The 19,958-nt window shown below is 40.5% G+C and overlaps 1 protein-coding gene across 1 annotated transcript in view; it reads right to left on the reverse strand.

The window, feature by feature from the left end:
* LOC133956274 (chemokine-like protein TAFA-3) overlaps positions 1 to 19,958 on the reverse strand; it is a 73,542-nt gene that overhangs the window by 24,886 nt on the left and 28,698 nt on the right. Inside the window, exon 2 of the mRNA XM_062391188.1 lies at positions 15,539 to 15,639. Coding sequence (XP_062247172.1) covers positions 15,539 to 15,638 — 100 coding nt within the window. The 5' untranslated portion in view covers position 15,639. The remainder of the gene's footprint in view (positions 1 to 15,538; positions 15,640 to 19,958) is intronic.

Consider the following 19,958-nt stretch of genomic DNA (forward strand, 5'->3'; position numbering starts at 1 on the left):
TTCCACAAACCTAACCGCACTTGAATAATTGTATGACAATAAACATTCTGTAATCTTAATAAGAAAATACTTTAATCCAATCTATGATCTTTTCCTAAACCTAACCAAGCATTGGTGTAAACAAGTATTGGGATGTAAACAAACATTTTTATAAGTCCAGTTCATCAGTACCAGTATAATTGGTACACGTGCGACCAAGGTCTGGTACGCCTGCCATCGTTGGAACAATATATCGGGGAGAACACGTTGTGCTGCTAATTTACGACAAAATTGACTCTATTAATGATATAATGTGAGCCCCCTACATGCCCAAGAGGATAACAGTTTAACCAACTATTAGATGGGGGATTTAATGCAAGAAATGTTAAGGCTGAATGACAGAAGGAACAATTGAGGTTGTTAGGAATATCAATATATATGTATATAAAATAAGATTTCCAAGCAAAACTCCATATGGCTTCAATCTAAATATGTTGATTTAACATCCCAAGGAAAATTACCTTCCATGGCTGCTGTCATTTAAAAAAACAATCACGTCATAACCTATGAGTTTTCAGAAGATTCCAATGTCCAAGGCTATGAAAACCACAGGAGGGGGCATTAAATGGACTCTTCTCATGAACATAAAAACATTTGCAAACATCAGACGACATGACTGCTCCCTAAAAGTGAAGCAGAATCGTAAAGTTCATAAACCTGCATCCTCCACGTTGGTGGATGGGACAAGGTCGAAATTCAAAAGTCAACGTCATCCATATCAAGTATATGCTTTTTTAAAGATGACTTCTGTCATTCGTGTTTGTTGTTTGATAAAAACATCATGAAATGTAATGATTGACAGTCTGACTTACAATTGGTCTGTATCAGCTCCGTTCTCTAACACTGTGCAGAGCCTGGCTTCAAATGGGCAAGGGGGCAGCTTTCATATTCGGGACATTTTGGCTTCATTTCTTGATAGTGAGAGGAAGTTGAGATGTATCAGCTATCTTTTTATATAGTCTACGAATCATACCTTTTGTGGGTATGATAAAACTGCTTTGAGTTGACCATTCCTTCACTTTTTCAATGAGCTTGTTGCATCCGTGAAGGCAGAACAAATTACATGTTTATCATTCTTGTTCGAGTCTGGGGGTCTAATTAGCCAGGCTACTTGAAAACACCAGTGTGGGTGTATGGGACATTTAAAGGTCACAGTGGGATGATTGTGTAATTGCAGCACAGCACTGCCCTGCACCTAACAGTGCTCGTATCCACAGACTAACCCATGTGAGTGCCGCCCTCTTAAGGAGCAGGACGTTTTCCAAACGACTTTCCTTTTTTGCATATCCCTTCAGTTCACACGCACAGTCCAACGTATTTTTACTTCTTGTTAAAGTAAAGTAAGTTGTTGCAGCAAAGCAATATTTGCTTCAGGCGTCATGTATAATTCACTTTAGACCCGCCATGGGAGATATCAAGGAAGCCTGTGGCAGTTTCATTTTGAGATAAAAAATACATAATTATATATAAAACACTTATTTATCTGATGCATATTTTAAAGGTTCTTCAGTTTTCTTCCTAACAGACTTACAGTAAGGTACATGTAGTACACTCTGCACACACTGCCTCGGGAGCTTCAGGGAAAAGCTCTGAGCAAGGATTCCGGCATCTCTGTTGTCTGTTCAGCACTCGGCTGCATATTCTCCCTGACAACCTTTTATTTACACATACATTTACGTTACTGTTAACTCACCTCAGGATTTTTGGTTGAAAGCAAAAGCCCATAATCCTGACAGTGATTTTCTTTTGTAGTCTCAAGTGGTTCGTCTAATTTAAATTCCAAAAGAACAACTACTTGATGAAATATTAAAGCGGCAACTGTTCTCCTTCATTATTAAGATTTTCTGATTAATTAGGTTACCTTGTTACTTGGCAATGTCCTCGTAATTACATTTTTGTCTAAAAGTTTGCAAACACCTCAACTTGAGCTCAAATGTCAAAGAGTCAAGGAGAAAGTCACTTTGCTTTAATACATTAGTTCAGTGTTGTTTTAGGTAACGATGGAGATGAGGCTCTCAGTATATATGGTGAGACATGAAGATCAGATCAAGATGTCATGATCACTCTGGTAGGAATGCAAATATGAATCATTATCCTCTTCTTCGATGATGCTTCACACACAGTCGAACAATCACTGGCATCTACAGTGTCATTGCCACTGAATCTCGATGCACCATCTCAAGCAAGCAGTCTCTCTTTCTTCAGAACAAAAATACTGATAAAAGAATGAATAAAAAAAAAAACCTTATACACAAACATCACGCAGAAAATATGAAAAAGGAAGCCCAGTTATTTCCGGGGATGTAGATTAAAAAATGGGAGAATTTCTATTAATCTGCACCAAAATAAACAGTGAGGGATTGAGTGATTTGTGCTTTAATGCAGCCCACAGGGTATTTACAGTGGTGTTCTGCTAGGATTACTTGTGTGAGAGGATTAGTGAAGCTGCATTACTGCTGTTTTATTTAACTCACAACAGCAAAAGACTAAAAATAAAAGCCTCTTAACCACATTTAGGCAACATGAGAAGCCAGGCTGGACAGTTAGACAAACATGATGTTTGTATCCTGTACATTTTTTTAAGACCTGAGCTAGAAAAGGGATGTGCATAAACACACACGCAGTCGTTTAACCACACACTCAACTTTCTGTACTTAATCTATAATCTAGTAATCCGTTGAAAGTTGCCCTCTGCAGCATATGCTGCATGCGGAGACACTGTCATGTTGGTTAAGGCGAGGATGTTGGTGAGAGTGCAGCATATGCAAATACTGGCAGGATCAACAGAGTGGGAAACTCATCGTGAGAGGAGAGGATTCATGCAAAAAAGACGGAGAGAGAGAGGGAGACAGTGGAAGCGAGAGACGGAGAGGGAGAGAGAGAGAGAGATTTGCAGAGGCAGCACATTGCCTCTCTCTCCCTCTCTGTCTGTCTCTCTGTCTCTCTCTCTCTCCAATACTCTTTCGTTGCATCAGCATTGATCACAGTACATCAGTAAAGTAAGAGCATCCCATCCATCAGTGCATGGCTCTTGACCTGCCGTCACGAATACTAAAGCTGCTCCCCACAGTGTGCACACACACACCATGGCTCAGTCATATAGAAACTGTTTACTTTATCAACAATAGTATGAAACCGACCACAATAGAGGCACTTTTAATCACAATGCCTCACCAAGTAACAAAAAATCCCCTAGTCATATTTTTCATGTCAGTTTTCCTATGAGTTGTGTATTAGGTCCTCGAACTCGTTTCATTTTTCACTTTAACATATATTTGTGAAAGTATTCAAACACCAACTGGTTTGTTCATGATTAATCTTTACTGTGTAACAAATTGCTCCCATATCGGTGGCTCTATTGTAAATCTTGATGGTGGCACAATCCTGTAAGTGTTCAAGAATAAGGGCAGCTGCAACTGCCAGTGTTGGCTGACAACCAAATTCATCTATTACCTCAGCCAAGGAGGTCATGTTTTGTATTTGTTTTCTTTTTTTAGCAGGATTTCGCAAAACACAAATGAAAAACAGAAGGATTGATATCTATGAATGTGTAGAGCTGGTGCAGATCCAAATATAAAAACCCAGATCCAGTAAATGATCTAGTTAAATGTGGTTTCATAAGGGGAATGTTGGGCCTTGGCGGAAGTATGTGCTCTACTAAGTGACATTCTAGTTCTTTAACACACCCACAAAAATAAATCACAAACCCTTGATCTAGGTGTTAAACACAAAGGAAAGACAGTCAGTTGATGTGGGGAACAAATACAGAATTTACACCAGACGTTAAAATGTGATTTAAATCAGATATAACTCAGCTTAACCACATGGAAGTACAGATTGGGACAACACATTTATTCCAATGTGGCAGCAGCAGGTAAATTAACCACTAAACCCAAAGCAGTCCTCCCCTCAGTCATCAGATAACTTGAGACACAAACATATCGTGAACATGACCAAGCAGACAAATTAACACAGCTTCAGAGATGGCTGCCATCTTGTACTCTTCCTTTCTACATGTCGTCGACTGTAAGTTTGGACCTGCAACCACAAGAGGAGAATGTGATGTGAGCTGGACAGACTAATCAGATCTTAATCAGATCTGAGTGTGGACACTCGAGTTGGATGTTGATGACGGTTGTGAATATAATCAGGTTATAATCCTGTCAAAGTTTAATCTGGATAGAAAACATATTTTAATACAAGGTGTACATGGAGTCAAAGGGCTGTGCATGATGCCAAAAACCCATAATCAAATAGATGGAAATCCATTTAGTTCTACCAAATGCCTAATAGGTTACTACAGTAGCTGAATAAAATACAAATTAGCGCACCAAATTAGCGCACTGCCTAATTGCACCGCTCTGATTACAGCCACAACTGGCAATTTCATAAAACTGCTTCTATATCAGCTTGAGCAATCGTACAGTCAGGCTTGTAATTGGTGGCTGGAACCAGGGACCAGCTGAGGATTGGGAATTCTCAGCTAAAACACAGGCGCCCAATCGGGGGTGTTGACTGGGAAGGAGTAAATATTCTGTGGATCAGCCTTAACTGAAAAACGAGAAGACTGCTCCACAATGAAACAACAAAACATCCCATAAAAGGCTGTCAACAAAGACTGTAACAGGTGGTCCATTATCTCTGCATGAACCTAATGGAAACTTGACTGAGGGTCTGCTGCTTAATGGATTGTTTTGGGAAACGACAGCGTAAACATGTACGGCCACAGCTTTTTAGACCAAACATACGATGGTAACAACACATGTGAAGCTCCTTGGATATGTGTGTAGCATTCATTATTCACATTGCTTCAAGTGTGCCTTCTCTACTGGGAAAACTCTGGAAAGAGGTTATTCTACTTCAGACCCAGCCAAGAGAAGACAGGCAAGCACCAGGGAACCATAGACATGCAACTAAAATAGGTGGTGAGGGTTGTTGCTGGGTTTTGTTACAAAATATCAATTCCTGCCTTGCTTCTCCCGAAAGCCTTTCTGAAATATCCTTATGGTTCAAAAGGTAACACATTTGTTTCCTTTCCAAACATCTGGTCATTTGCAGAGTCTCCAGAGAGTGTAAATCATAAACAGTGTACATGGAGAATGAGAGGGGAGGGAAAACGGGGGCAAATAGGCCCCGAGGAGGCCGAGCAAATCGCTTTGATGTTCTCTGAGCTCGACTGTTTGAAATTATAGACTAACATTCAGGGAGTCGTGTTTTTTCAGTGTTAATTCTTCACTACGCAAATAAGAATATAGCTCTGCTAATAGTCTTTGTAAAGTGCTCCTTGGTGTTATGGTTTCTTTCCACTGTCCAAAAACAAGGAGTTATTGACCAAAGCATCATGGGATTGGCTCCAGACCCTCACCACCCTGAACAGTTAAAAATAAATGTCTTTCTTCTTCTTTTTTTGCATCAAGACTACGACTGTCAATATTGTGCTAATTTCTGCACATTCAACAAAAAAGAAACTCAGAAGTAATTCATCATGTTTGAAGTCATTCATAATTGTGTGTTTTTTTTTAATCAAAAGAGGTTATTTATTCAAATAAAAACAGGGATATTAGAACTAGACTGACAACTTATCAGTTGACATCAGCTTCAAGACGATGTCCAGAGTTTGGTGCATTAAAATGATCCCATGCCTACAGCATTCATGCAGCACAATTCAATTTTATTTGTATCGAGCAAAATCATAATATTCATTATCTCAAGGCACTTTACATAGTAAGGTCGAGACCTTCAAAATGTTCACCCTGAAAAACAGACACAAAGAGGGCCATGAAAGAGAAAGAGGGGAACACTTGTATTTGTTGGTAGAATTAGTAGAACACACATTTTGTAGTTATTTTTTGTCTGAGAACATGAGATTAACCAACAACCTTCATGTCCTAAAGTAAACTCCTTGGCTCTAATGAAAGAAAATGGTATGTATTGGTTATACATATTTCAGCACATCTCTCCTTGCTTGTCAAGAGCTTACTTGAAAGGGCGATTCCCTTCTCAGTGTGACTTTCATGTAAAATAAAGCCAAAAGAATCGCAGACACAGAATTGGAAATTCAAATGCATGTATGCGTAAGACTGTGTTCCTATGAATACTAAAAGCGAATATTGTACAAACACATACGAAAAAAACCACTGCGCCACCCACCAGGCAAATACCTCTGGAGGACAAATTGGAAATTGAATCATAAACTATAAAGAGCCAAGGTTGAGTTCAGCTGCGAAAGAAAAGAGAAACGAGATGGAGGTGGAGAGGAGAAAAGAAAGAACGGCTGCATTAAATAAAAGTTCACTCTTTCTCTTCTGCCCCTGCAGAAATTCACGCTGTGCTACCTGATTGAAATTTCCTGGTTTAATAGCTGTGACATAAAGTAAAACTTGGGAAGAGGAAGAAAGAGAGAATATGAAACAAAGGGCAAAGGAGAGGAATAGAGTGGTCGCAGAGCGCCGGAGGCGAGAGACCATCAGATACAAGGATATAATTGAAATGAGATTACTTTATGACTTATAAAAACTCCAATCAAGTCCAATTAATGATTCATATTTTAATAAGATCTCCCTGTAGCTCTCTTACCATAATGTTAATCCACACTTCATCTGCTACCATCACAGCTGCACATAGTGGCTTAACCAAAGGCAGAGAGTCGATAGGGGCTTTGGTTCTGCTTAAGAAACCATAGAGATGTTCCAGGCTGGGTCAATGCTGGGTTGGCTGGTGAGCTAACAGGTAACGATTAGCACTAATGAATGCAATGAGAGGGCCCCAATGAGGTAATCTCTCTGTGCAGCCAGAGGAAACTCTCCATTTACACCAATTAGTACAACCACATAATCAGTGACCATAGCACCCAGACGCAGACTGTAAAGTTTTTTTTCTTCTTTTTTCCTCTCTTCACCTTGAGAGTTCAAGTCTTTATGTCTGTGTATCGTGCTATTTCTCTGCTCAGGTTTCTCATATCTGTTCACTTGAGGAAAATTGAAGGATCAAATGTTTGTCAATATAACGCGGTGGTTGCAGGTATCTCTGAAGAATTCTCCCTGTTTGTGTGGTTATGTTAAGAATACAAGTTCCATCACCATTTTTATCGGCTTTAGTGTTAAACTGAATTAAAACTAACCGACCGCAGACGCAGGCCCATCTACAAATCATTCAATTAACACAAATGCCCTCAGCAGTACGTATGTGTACATATGTTTGGATGTTAGTATGGATGTAAAGACATGCATGGCCCTCAGAGGATGAATTCTACAGACTTTGATGATCCAACACAGCTCCACCATGAAGATTGACACATTTGCTTTAAGTGAAATGTCTGACAAGCTGAACCATCTTTCCTATTGCATTACTTATTCAAACTGTGATTGTGATCCCATTAATAGTTTATTATTGTATACAACCATCTAATCATCACCATCTAATTACCAGCTCTCTGCTGTTATGATATTAATAACAGTTATGACCACATTTGTCAGATACCTAATCAGAGAAGACCGAAGTACCAATTCAAATTATTAGAATTTAGATGCACCTAGATAACAAGAGAAACATAGACAGGCTACAACGGGCCTGTGATACATTTGAGAGAAGTTTTTATTTAATTTAATGGTTCAATGTTGGCAGCTTTATTTTCCGATGCTATTACACTGAGATGTCTGTTGCATGAAGACACGGTCGATCTAAGCCAACAATACACCTCTACCTTTTGATCCTGAGCCCATCTCATGCACAGCACATGGCTGGTCCTTAAAGGTTATACATATACACGACATTCACCGGCATTATGTGTCAAACAAGATTATCCTGTGATAGACTACAAAAGGCCAGAGTGCCTATTGCCAGTTGACAAATACACTCCTGGCACCTCAATAACAGAGTAATTCATGGTTAAAACATGTGCGTTACCAAGGACACGCTGATTGGGAAGGTGAGTATATGTAAATGTCGTTCTTTGGATTTTGTCAACAGCAACAATTCAAGCGAGGGAGAGAAAAGAGGCAGAGACAGCCATGGGCCGATGTAGCAACCGTAATGATGAGCAAACGGATAGATCATAATTAACAGGTATCTTGGTTGCTTTAAGGTAATGGGGCAAATGCTATTTTCAGTGAATATCAATATCAAAAAAGATGTATTTTAATCCGAACAATGAGCAAAAATCTGCTGAATGTTAATTTTTTCCAACATATTTTGACCTGCTCAGAAGTTAAAACTCCCTTTTTGTGTCATCTTTTCCAAATTCCATACCACGGGTATATAAACTGTCTTTAACCCATGGTGGCGTGCTGGGGTTTTCATACTTAACTTGCCTTTTAATATGGTAATTTCGTATTTACTGCTCAGCTGTCTTAATGGTTTTGGAAATGTTACATTAAACGTAGTTAATGTTGGCTTGATATCACCTAAATCTTGCAGCACGTCAGGGCACCTCGGGGCAGAAGTCATTACGGGTCCACTTTGTATAAATTATATGAATTTGTCTTTGAAGCCTATAAATTAATCGTTTTAGTTTCTATGACTTAAATCTATTATTTTAAATTTTTTTAATATTGCTGACCTTTCACACAGTATCTGCTTGTTAACTGATCAAACTAACTGTTAGTTAATTAGGCTGCTCACAGTGTCTGTGTTCCTTCTATTCTGGTCGTCTGCACTTAGGGCGGCTGTGGCTGAGGGGTAGAGTGGTCATCCTCCAACCTGAAGGTCGGCGGTTCGATCCCCAGTCTGAACCATCTGCATGCCGAAGTGTCCTTGGGCAAGATGCTGAACCCCGAATGGCCCCCCCATAGAATAACAAAAGTGCTGCAAGTAGATTCACTGTGTAAATATGTTAGTGAATGGGTGAATGTGAAACTGTAATGTAAAAGCGCTTTGAGTGGTCATCGAGACTAGAAAAGCGCTATATAAATACAAATCCATTTAGGATCAGGCTTAATGATCGTCTAGTGACTAGACTCTAGTCCTTTTGGATCTAGCTGATCTGGGGCCCCCCTCAGATCAGGTCTTTCCTTTGTGAAAGTAAATGTATTGATCGGGTTTATTGAATTCATCCATTTGCTGCAATACATCCTAGAGGCATAGTGAAATAAAGACTTTTTCTTATAGTTCTTGTTCCCTACCACTATTTCACTTTTTTTAAATATTAAAATAAGATATTATGAAAGACTGTGGTTACTATAAATAAAAAGTAACATTAATTACACGTTAAATCAGACGGTAAATCAGACGAGCAAGACCACCACTTTCTGCTTCTATAAAGGGCACCCTGCTTGTCTGCATTAGCAATGAACCTTGGCATTCAACGTAAAATTAGGCATGATATGAACCTATCTTGGTCTATCCATAATGAATGACTAAATGACAATAAATTGTAATCTTGCTTGTAATGAATAATAATTTTCTAATTTCATTAATTCGGTCGCTTGTTCTACGCCGTCTCCCCATCCATTGACCTGTGAATTCAAAGTGTTACGGAAAGCTGGTTTGTTTCTTAGCATGAAAACTTTCACGTTTGTAATTTTCCGCTTTAATTTTTCACAAGCCATATGGAGCCATGTTGTACACCAAGCATGGAGTGCAGCTTTACTGTGGAGCAGCCTCTAAGGAGGGCAGACAGCCTGTCTCTGCACATCACATTAGAGAGCCTCTTTGAGTGTGCATGCATGTTAGTGTGTGTTTGTGTGTGTGTGTGTGCGTGTGTGTGCGTGTGCGTGTTTGTGTGTGCATTTACTGCAGGCCTGTCTGCGTGCCTGACTGGATGCACATGTCCCTCTGAGCTTGTGTGAGAGCAGTTTAGCACATGCACCTCAGCATCCATATATGTCTTTGTCTTACTTCTCCGTTCCCCCTTTTCGGCAGACAGAATGCCATTCAGAGCAAGTTAAGTTCTCAGGGGCTTGTAATCAGTGGCGATGTATGGAGATTGCAGCGTATGGACTGAGAATCAATGACTCGACAGTGTGTGGTGAAGTGATCAGCATAATCGCTGTTCCGCTTAACTTCAAAATCCAAGCCAAGCGGTTTCTCCAAGACTATTGGCAAAGCCACTGAGACACTTCACCAAGGCCGAGACTTTGCCTGCAAATAAGACCTCTTCATTGCAGGAGATCTGCAGTCCACTCAGAGAGTTAGAGCTCGATGGTCTTGGTTTAAAGCTCGTAATTTGCTCACAGTTCTGCTGTGATGTGTATAGTGAAGCATGTGACTAACCGAAAAAGACAGGAAGATGGATGATTTAACAGATGGAGAGGCTGCAACGGAAAAGGGGAGGCAGCTTTTCTCTGTTCTGGCCAGAGAGAGTAAAAATCGGTAGTATAGAAGGTGAGCAGGAGCTAGGAAGGCACACACAAACGTTCACACACACAGAACCACACACGGACCCACACACGCACAAACAGACACACTCACACATGCTGAGACTTCTTTTGCCACTTCTTAGCCATCTTGACTATTCTCCTCACCACAGCTGTCTTGTCAGCACATACTGGTGGCAACAGCACACACACAAACACACACACACACACACACACACACACACATACACACACACACACTCACATTAGTGCCAGGCGATAGGGTGAATAATAAAATATTTTTCAAGCCTTGGAATGGGTCACAATTTGTATCATTTTTCCCCCTGCAAGATGCAGGAGAACTATATCATGTTTAAAGCATCTTATCTTCTAATGATTTCTTGGTTATTTAAAAAAGTTTTCCCATGTACCCATGTCTTTACCACATGCTTCTACTAAGTCCAGAGTGAGTTAGTTTCAGCACAGGCAGAGCCCACCAGTCTGACCACTAATATATTTTCTCCTGCTGTTTGTGTTTCTGGAGATGACCCCATGCTTATAGCAGCAGACAGCTGGCTGGCTGAAGGAGAGTGTGCACACTGATCAGTCAACTCCCATAGCTTCACCTCATGTAACAAGAGATAACACCTGGTCAGCAAACACCAACTGAGCTCAGATCAGTTTCTGTTTTCAGTCTGTTTCTGTCATAGATCAAATTAAATGAAATTCACTTCATGACGACCAGAGCCAGAAACCAGGGCTCATCGCATCCCATAAACAGCAGCATGTTCATCGAGTCCAACCATTCGTGTCTTCGTGTTTACAGCTGCCAGCCATCTATCACTTTTTAAAAAACAACTAAAGTTTTTATGTACATTTTTATAACTTCATATTCATGATGTAGATGCACATACTCATTATCTTTGGTATAACCTAATTTACATAGTACAGAGAAGTTTAACTCAGAACTGAATGTCTTTAGCCCCTCAATCCATTATAATCAGTTTTTCTTGAATTGCCTGTGTTTGTGTGTGTGTGTGTATGTGTGTGTGTTTGTGTGTGTTAGTGCATGCATATGTGTGTGTCTGAATGAACGCCTCAACCTTGAAGTGACCTAAGGGATTGAATTCAGTAATTATCTGATTACTCGTCTGTTTTTTCCCACTCAGACAACCTGCAACTGGATAACGCTATAACTCCCTGATTACAACTTACTCTACAATCAATGACCCATTAACAGCAGCACGCATTTGCTACACATGTCCACACACGTACACACACACACACACACACACACACACACACACACACACACACACACACACACACTTACACCCTTGTACACCTATCCTTGTGGGATCTTGTCATTAACAAATGCATTATTCCTTAGTGCCATACTCAAACCCGAATGGAACCAACTGAATGGACAATCCAAGTCCTGAGTCTTACAGGGTTTCATAACCTGAGAGTCTGGATTATGGTCTGAACCAAGGTCCATGTCTTCTATTAATTTTTTTACATTTGATCCTGTGAGTTTTGATTGTGGTGGTGGATCCTGATCATGGTGGCAGCTGATCGTTGACTATGATTACAACAAGACTGCTTGACAAACAATAAGCCTCTCATGTACAATACTTTTGTTGGCACATTTTTCCATTATGTTACAAACTGTCTCTTCTAATCAATGTTATAAATACTGTTATTTTGTTGATGTACTCAAATCCCACGCATGTGGCTTTCTCTGTGGTTTTTAGACAAATGCAATTTGACTGATTGATTGATTGAGTTTTCGTTTCTTTTGAAAGGAGAAAATAAATAAACCTGTTCACATAATTATGTTATTACTAATAGCCGAATGAGCATCCTATACATCATCAGAGGTGAGTCCAATTGTTTAATGCTTTCTCAACTTCCTGCAAATGCTCTGCATGTCCAAGCTATAAAAATAAAAATGTTCACATTGCAAACGATCCAAACAGTTGTTCTTTTGATCCAAGCTAAGATCACCTCTCTAAGTTTAGCAACGTTTTGGCCAGTTGGTCTGGACAGAGGCATCTGTCCAGACCAACTTATGACTTAGGTGTATAAGCTCCCTTTCTACTCAAACAGGGGTCCAGCATTTGGTCCCCACAATTCTAATCGGCTCCTGAATCTGAGATCCCAAGTAAAGATGGAAATAAGCGCCAAACCCCAAATTTGCAAGGAAGTAGTTGGGGCTATAGCAGGCATACAAAGCATCGACTGTCACAGCAGGGGCCAGAGTAAAAGTAACAACATGCTGGTTAAGATCCAGGAGAGATTATGATTTTAGTTGCTGTGGTATACAACGAGGGTCTTCCCTTAACATAACCAAATAGTGGGTTGTGAAACATTAGAGTAGAGGTCCTACAAATGGTTATTAAAATGCAGTCTAAAATCATTTTACTGATGAACTTAGTTTCAACATTGTTGCAATTTGCCAAAAAAAAGAAATGAACTACATGTCTTCATTACAGCTACAGCACATATTTGCATATAAGTTCTGTGTTAATGTGATTTTTAGGAGACAGAGTTGGCCTCGGGGAGGGTATAATAAAATAACTACAAAGGAATCCTCAGTGACACAAAGCTGAATTTTCTTCTCATCTCTCTCACCCGATGCTTTCAGTGTTTCCATGGCTTTGTGCAGACCTCAGCACTTCATTGAAAGCCCAGTGATGCACCACAATAAGGAAGCACGTCTTCCCTTCCTCCATGTCTTTTCACCATCCTGCCATTTATGAAAATGTTTGCCCTTGCCTTGTCAAGAAACGCTCTGTGAGAGGAGGAGATAATGTCTGGCAGCCAGACAACGGCAGAGTCAAACTTACACACACACACACACACACACACACACACACACTCATAAAGCTGTCGTTTACTGTAGATATACATGAACTCACTTAAAACAATATAAAGTCTCCACAAAGTGATAACATTATGGTAATTTTTCAGGCCGTCTTAGACACTGCTATATTTTGAAAGCGTCAAAGATAAAAACCATCAATCATTTCCCCCTTCAGTCATCTGCTTATGGAATAGTCATACAAAGCAGATATTGAGACACACAGCACAGTACACTGACTGCAGTATAAATATCTTTGGCATCAGTGACGTGAGACATACAGTAACAACAATGACAAACAAAGGCAACCGGTTCAGATGAAGGGCAGCTGGTGCACGCCACAAGGTCGGCATGAAAGCCAAAGGCAGAGCTTAACATTTTCTAGCCATCGTTGCTTATCGTTTGTAGTCAAACCAAACACAAAATCCCCTAATGTCACTTCTTGGTTTTATCCTCAGGTGTGTCTTGTCATTGTAAATAAAACAAAATTGTCGGATATATTTTGTTATCATGTTAGTCACACCCCATAAATTGTCTTTAACATTAGCTCGATTTTGAAACCTGTGGAGCACCGAAGATCTTTAGCTTTAGTGTCACACGAGTCGTGCATCTGAGGAGGACTGCACAGCTCTTGGCGTTCATTTGGTGCCTATGCAATCAACACTTTAGGTTCTGCTTTCAAGAATCAATAGCAGATTGATTTTATCCACACCCGTTGACATGAACACATTATCTGATATAACGTGTGTAATCTAATGACACCTCCACTGGCTCTGGCTAACACACACACAGACTCAATACAAAGTCCTTTGCTTCACCTAAAAAGCACGACCTTAACAACTCTCATTCAGGACCAAGATCAGATCCAGGCTGGTTCTATTTTCACAGAAATGTGTTAGTGCTGGTCTGGCTTCCCCAATTCAATCTGGCTGTTCATTTAGGACAGCTCGAGGCCAGATATGCAGTGAAATACTGCAGTGTTAGTAAGAACTTGTTTTGGGTGAGAAATATGCACACGTTCACTCGCCAATAAATTATCTTCCCTTCCATGACAATGCCATAAAAACAATGATAAATGACATACAGTTACAATCTTCATTATAGCTTCCAACTTTGGCAGCTACAGAATGTTTTTGTTGTTTCTTATAGTGAAGTGAATTTTGAAAATAGTGATTACAGGCCGGAAGTGAAATGGAAGGTCAATGCCACGTGGGTTACAAGCCCAATTAAAGGCTTCAAAGTCGAAAATCAGTGTAAATCTCCTCAACATGGGCCTGTAAACCTCTCCTACCCAGTCCCGAGCCCACTGAACTGGGGAATGGGCAGTTTACCCCCCCCCCGAGAATCAGCCCCAAGACCCTGCCCAACTCCTCCTATATTTTATATATTTGATATATTTCTGTTTATTTAGACATACTACCGACTTACTATTGGTCGGTTTGTCAGTTTCCATAAGCCTGTTATAATATAAAAGATCAGCATGTTGCTATCCCTATATTTTCATTTCGCTAAAAGTACAGCTTTACAGCCTATTAGCCTTGGTGTCGACATGGGTTTCGCCTTTACTGACCTGATTTGTCCTATGAAACTGATTCATAATGTAATTCAATTCAACATTTCATAAACTGCCGCCATCAAAATAGCACTAACACAAGAAAACCACATGTTGGTAGGTTGGATGTAGCTGGATGTACCCACCGCATGTAGGTTATTAAATGAACAGCAGGACTGAAATAACTCTCATATGCATGTAGCAGGTACACTGTTCCCTCACGGCTTTAATTCTGGAGGATGACAATTTTCAGTGTCTCACTCAGGTGATCATTGTTAACCAGAGAGGCAAAGATACCCCACCTTCACATGAGAAATGAACTGTGAACCAGTAAGAGGCCACAGGGCTCAATCATGCTAGTGATTATGCCACATAAGGCTCACTGCTGGCTGTCTGTGCTGTGAAGTACAGACAATTTCAAACTGTCGCCCCACCCTGATGGGACTGCAAAGATGTGAAAGTCTCAGAACTTAAACAACCTTTCTATGTTGGAATACTCTTATTCTTCTTCCTTTTATTAAAGACATTTTTTGTGTTTGTTCTTCCTGGCGACCTGCCTCTGTGGACTCATAATTCACTGTGAATCCGACCTCTGCATTCCCTCGGGTCGCACACGGCCTATTCACTCCAACTTTACAACATGTGAAAAGAAATTGGCTGCACAGGCTGCCTGCAGTGGTAATCTGGGATAGATCCAATACTGTGAATGCTGCACTGAAATGTGGAAGGACACGCAGGAATATGTATTGTACACACATACATGAGAGGACATTAACACATACATGTACCTACCTGTGTGGCTCCGGTGTGCATGTGTCAGGGAGGCCAGACAGAGGGACAGCAGTAGACTCCATACACCTACTCCACAAATGCAAGGGCCCCGTTCCCGCATTCTGCCAGAAGGAAACAGAAACACATATACTCAATTAGAGAACAAACTTAAACTAAATTACTGTAATGTGCTGTGCACTGCATGATGTTTTTTAAACTGCTGATTGATTGGAACGGATGAGAGTAGCTGGCCAATCTACTCTCCTTGGATTAAAAAGGCTGCAGGAGAGCTGCCACGGGGAGAAACATGGAAGAGAGACAAGAGACGCACTAAGAGACGTGAAGAGAGACTGAGCTGAGCTGAGCTGCAAAGCCGAGACGCCAGATGTTTAAATTGAGTTTTGAATTTTTGTTTGCTCAGTGTTATAAATAAAAATATGGTTTGTCTCTGGCTGTTGTGAGGGGACCCCAGTGACAACGTCAATTGCCACAACATCCTTTCTTCACATTTGTTACAAAAGTTAATTTGGATTAACTAGTGAGAAATTGGTGGTCAAAGGTCAAGGTCACTATAACCTTACAATTCATAGTTTTGTGCTTGTAAACACAACGGCTCAGAACACAATGGAATGTTTTAAAATTTGGCACAAATGATCACTTAGACTCAGAGATAAAATAACCAGATTGTGATGATAAACGGTCAAGGTCACAGTGACCTCATGTTCTTGTAAACGTGATATATCACACACGGATGGTTAATATCCCTTTTAAGGGGGTTGATGGGTGGGTGGTTGGTCGGGGGGGGGGGTAATATACACATTTTTATATATAAACCATATACACCACTGCCAGAAACTTTACACAACCTTCCAAGATAACTGTAGAACAAATAGACACAACCAGCATTCACAGACTCATCCCGGTGCCTCTCTGCGTTGCCAAAGAAAAATATATTTACACAGGCAAAATTATTGTCTACTGCAAACACATCCAAACAGAAGGGGAGACAGTGAGAGACGCAGAGCGGGAGAGAAGTAAAGACGAGGAGAAATAAACAGAGGGATGGCAGCGATGAAGAGCAGGAGAGGACTACGGTGGCTTGTAAATTTGGAAAGTGGTGTTTAATTCTCTGTCTTGGCAGCCAAAAGGGAAACAGCTTCAAAGAAGAAAATGATCCAACTTCTGTTAATAGTCTACACAACGCTGCCTTTCCATTGATTAACTACTGTGTATGTATTTTTCATAGCTACAAATAGACGGCATCTGTTGAGTGAGTAATATTTCTGTCCAGACCGAGGCAGTACAAAGCTTTGCTCTGCCGGTTGGCTTCAGAGAACACACTCACAAAGCAATAATCTTTGTAATAAAAACATAATGGAAACTTTCTAATAAAAATGAGTTATGTTTCATTATTAGTAAGCAATATAGTTTCATAATGAGTGTTATTGTCTTATTATATTTTTCTGTGGATGTTGCAGACAATGACAAAGTAAACACACCACAAACATACGGATGCTCTGTTGTGTCTCCCTCTCTACGTTCAGACGTGGTTAGTGTTTACAAGTGATGCACAGGGCTGATGTGTTTGAAACACTTTATATTCTGAACACTTATAAGTTTCTCTCTTCACCGGAGAAAGTTGGTTTTGTAAGCAAAGTTGAGCCTAGACCCCAAAGTACTGCATATGAAGAGAGGACATTTTGGTGAGTCATCAATTTTTCAAAGGGCTATTTGAGGGTTAAATGCAAGTAGGTGTGAGAATTTAGTTTGTACCTCTTTTGGGCCCTTTCCATAAACCAAAGCCAAATATTAAATAGGCAAAACATAATGCAGGTCCTAGTTAATGTTAGGGGTTAGAAGGAAATTGGGGTTAAGTCAAGCTCAGGGTTAGGCATTAATTGTTCATGGTAATGGAGAGGTGCAGGGTTAGGCTGTATAATGAGTTAATGAATGGAAGTCAGTGGATGTGATGATGAACATTAAACAAACCAAACTTTCTAGGTTTGGTTTGGGCACTTTAGCTCACTGCACACAATATTATATGCAAACCTGGTCAGGTCTGAGTAGGATGTGTTTACTTGTGCATATATATGTGCGTGCATGTGTGCATGTTTGAGAGCACTTTTGCCATGAGGTTGTGTGTGTTTAGCCATGAGCAGGGTGTGTGAGTCATGTTGCCTGTTATTTCTAGAGCTGGGAGAAGCTGCAAAGCCAGACAGGCTGAGCCAGGGCTTTCTCTGGTTAGGAGGCACGCACACACACACACACACACACACACACACACACACACACACACACACACACACACACACACACACACAGTCATACATGTATATGATTTATTGTCTCCTTTCGTCTCCTCTTCCTGTATCCTCTCCCTTCGCCCTCCTCCTCACCTATGCTCCGCTTGTTGTAAATAATTAGGAAACAAAGTGGAAATGCTGCCCACTTCCTCTCCCCATCATTTAAACACAAAGCAGTGTTTGGGATGATGCAGTGCCTCTTCATTAAGGCTGGTGGTTCTGTGGGTGTGTGTGACATCGAAATGGATTCAGAGAAGAGCCAAAAAAAAGAGAAGGAGCACAAGGGGATGGTGGGGAGTGTAGGCAGGTGTGTGTGTGTGTGTGTGTGTGTGTGCGATACTGCTCAGGAACACAGGGTTCTGATCGATCGGAGCTAAAAAGCTTGATATTCCATCAGTATCAAAATCAGCAGCTGATGGTGATTCATGTCACACACACACACACACACACACACACACACACACACACACACACACACACACACACACACACACCCTTTAGTACAAAGTCACAAACAACAGCCGCTTTTATATATCAGATAAACCAAACATGCTAGATAATGTGGGCTATGTTTTTTAACACCCGATTGTGACAGATCCAACATCTGTATACACACGTGTTGTGAAGGATTCCAGCAGCTGCTCCACCCACAAATTCCTTAACATCTTTGATCCACTTTACCGGCATGGATTGTGGTAAGAAAGCAGCATTGCATCCCATGACCCTGGATGATGCAGCTTTCATTAAGCAAACACAGAGGAGTATAAGACAAACAAAGAGCGAGAGGAGGGAGAGAAAGAGTGGTGGTCTCCGATGAGTTCTGCAGTCTGTTCCATAACTTTAATTAGTCCCATTGGAGAGCCCTCCACACGGCTGATCAGCTTCCCCTCCATATCTCCAGTCTGTATTTGTGCGTGCGCGCGTAGGCGTGTGTGTTTGTATGCATCTTAGCTAAAGCCGGACAGACATCTCGCGGGCATATGAGCTCTGGTTGAGCTCCCAACGTTAGAGGAGAAAAATGTAGTGGAAATACATTAATATTCAATGGAGTTTCCATTCTCTGAGATATCAACCATTTGGAAAATGGGGTGCCTGTACTGCCTACATAAGTTACTGTGGCAATTAGCGTGAAGTGATTTTCCATACCAGAAGATATATACCCTCACCAAATTATCCCATGTCCAGAGAAACTGAAAGTGGCTCTCTTTTAATATTGAAAATGAATCCAAGTCAACGTCAGTGGAGAGATTTTTACGAGAATAAATTGTTCTGAAGCAGCGTTGATAAAGGCCATGTTCAGGGTGTTTTTACTCCCACTGGTTCAAGTGAAATGAACTGCAGTACATTTGATAATTTCATTTGGTTTGTTTAAGTCACTACACCAAGACCAGTTGAAAAGGAGGATTTGTTTAAGTAATTTTTTAATAGTAAAGAGACTTGTCTAGATGTCTTGTCTATGAGTTGTTCCCGGAATTATTGGAAAAAAAGTCTGACTATATTTTGCCACACTGTGTTGAGTGTGACTTGGCCATCTGCACAAGATAGTGGTGAAATCATTGATTCCCTGCAAGCTTTATGCAGGTCCTCTCCCTCACATATACTAACTGATCAAATAAATGTAATATATTCATTGTGAGAACTTCACAAAGAAGTGACTGTTTCAGTGAAGTAGTACCATACCTTAGGTCATCAGGATACTCACATGTCATAATATCGAAATTAAATGGAGGATAATGTCTCCATCATCAAGAGGAAACAAAGAAAAGGGAAAGGACACAGAGATGATAGAAAGGAAAGATGAAAGGTAATGAGATGAGTGCATGGAGGGGAAGTGAAGAATAAGATAATGGTACAAGGATGAAGGAGAGGGAAGGAAACAAGGGCAGAGAAGTGATATTTCAAACACGTCAAAAGTGGATGACAAATGTTGGTGAGAGCATGTGAACAACCTGTCAGAAACTACGAGTTCAGGAATTCTTTGTTTAGTTATGACATTGGGTGTTTTGTCAGTAAAATTAGCAGAGAGCAGTGGCAGTGAAAATCACTTTTTCAATTAATGTAAAAGGTGGTTAATATGCTAAACCTACACTGTGTTACTTTTTTCCTCATCACTCAGTGGATGAAACTGAAGTGGTTGA

This window comes from Platichthys flesus, chromosome 7, assembly GCF_949316205.1.
Source record: "Platichthys flesus chromosome 7, fPlaFle2.1, whole genome shotgun sequence".
NCBI lineage: Eukaryota > Metazoa > Chordata > Actinopteri > Pleuronectiformes > Pleuronectidae > Platichthys > Platichthys flesus.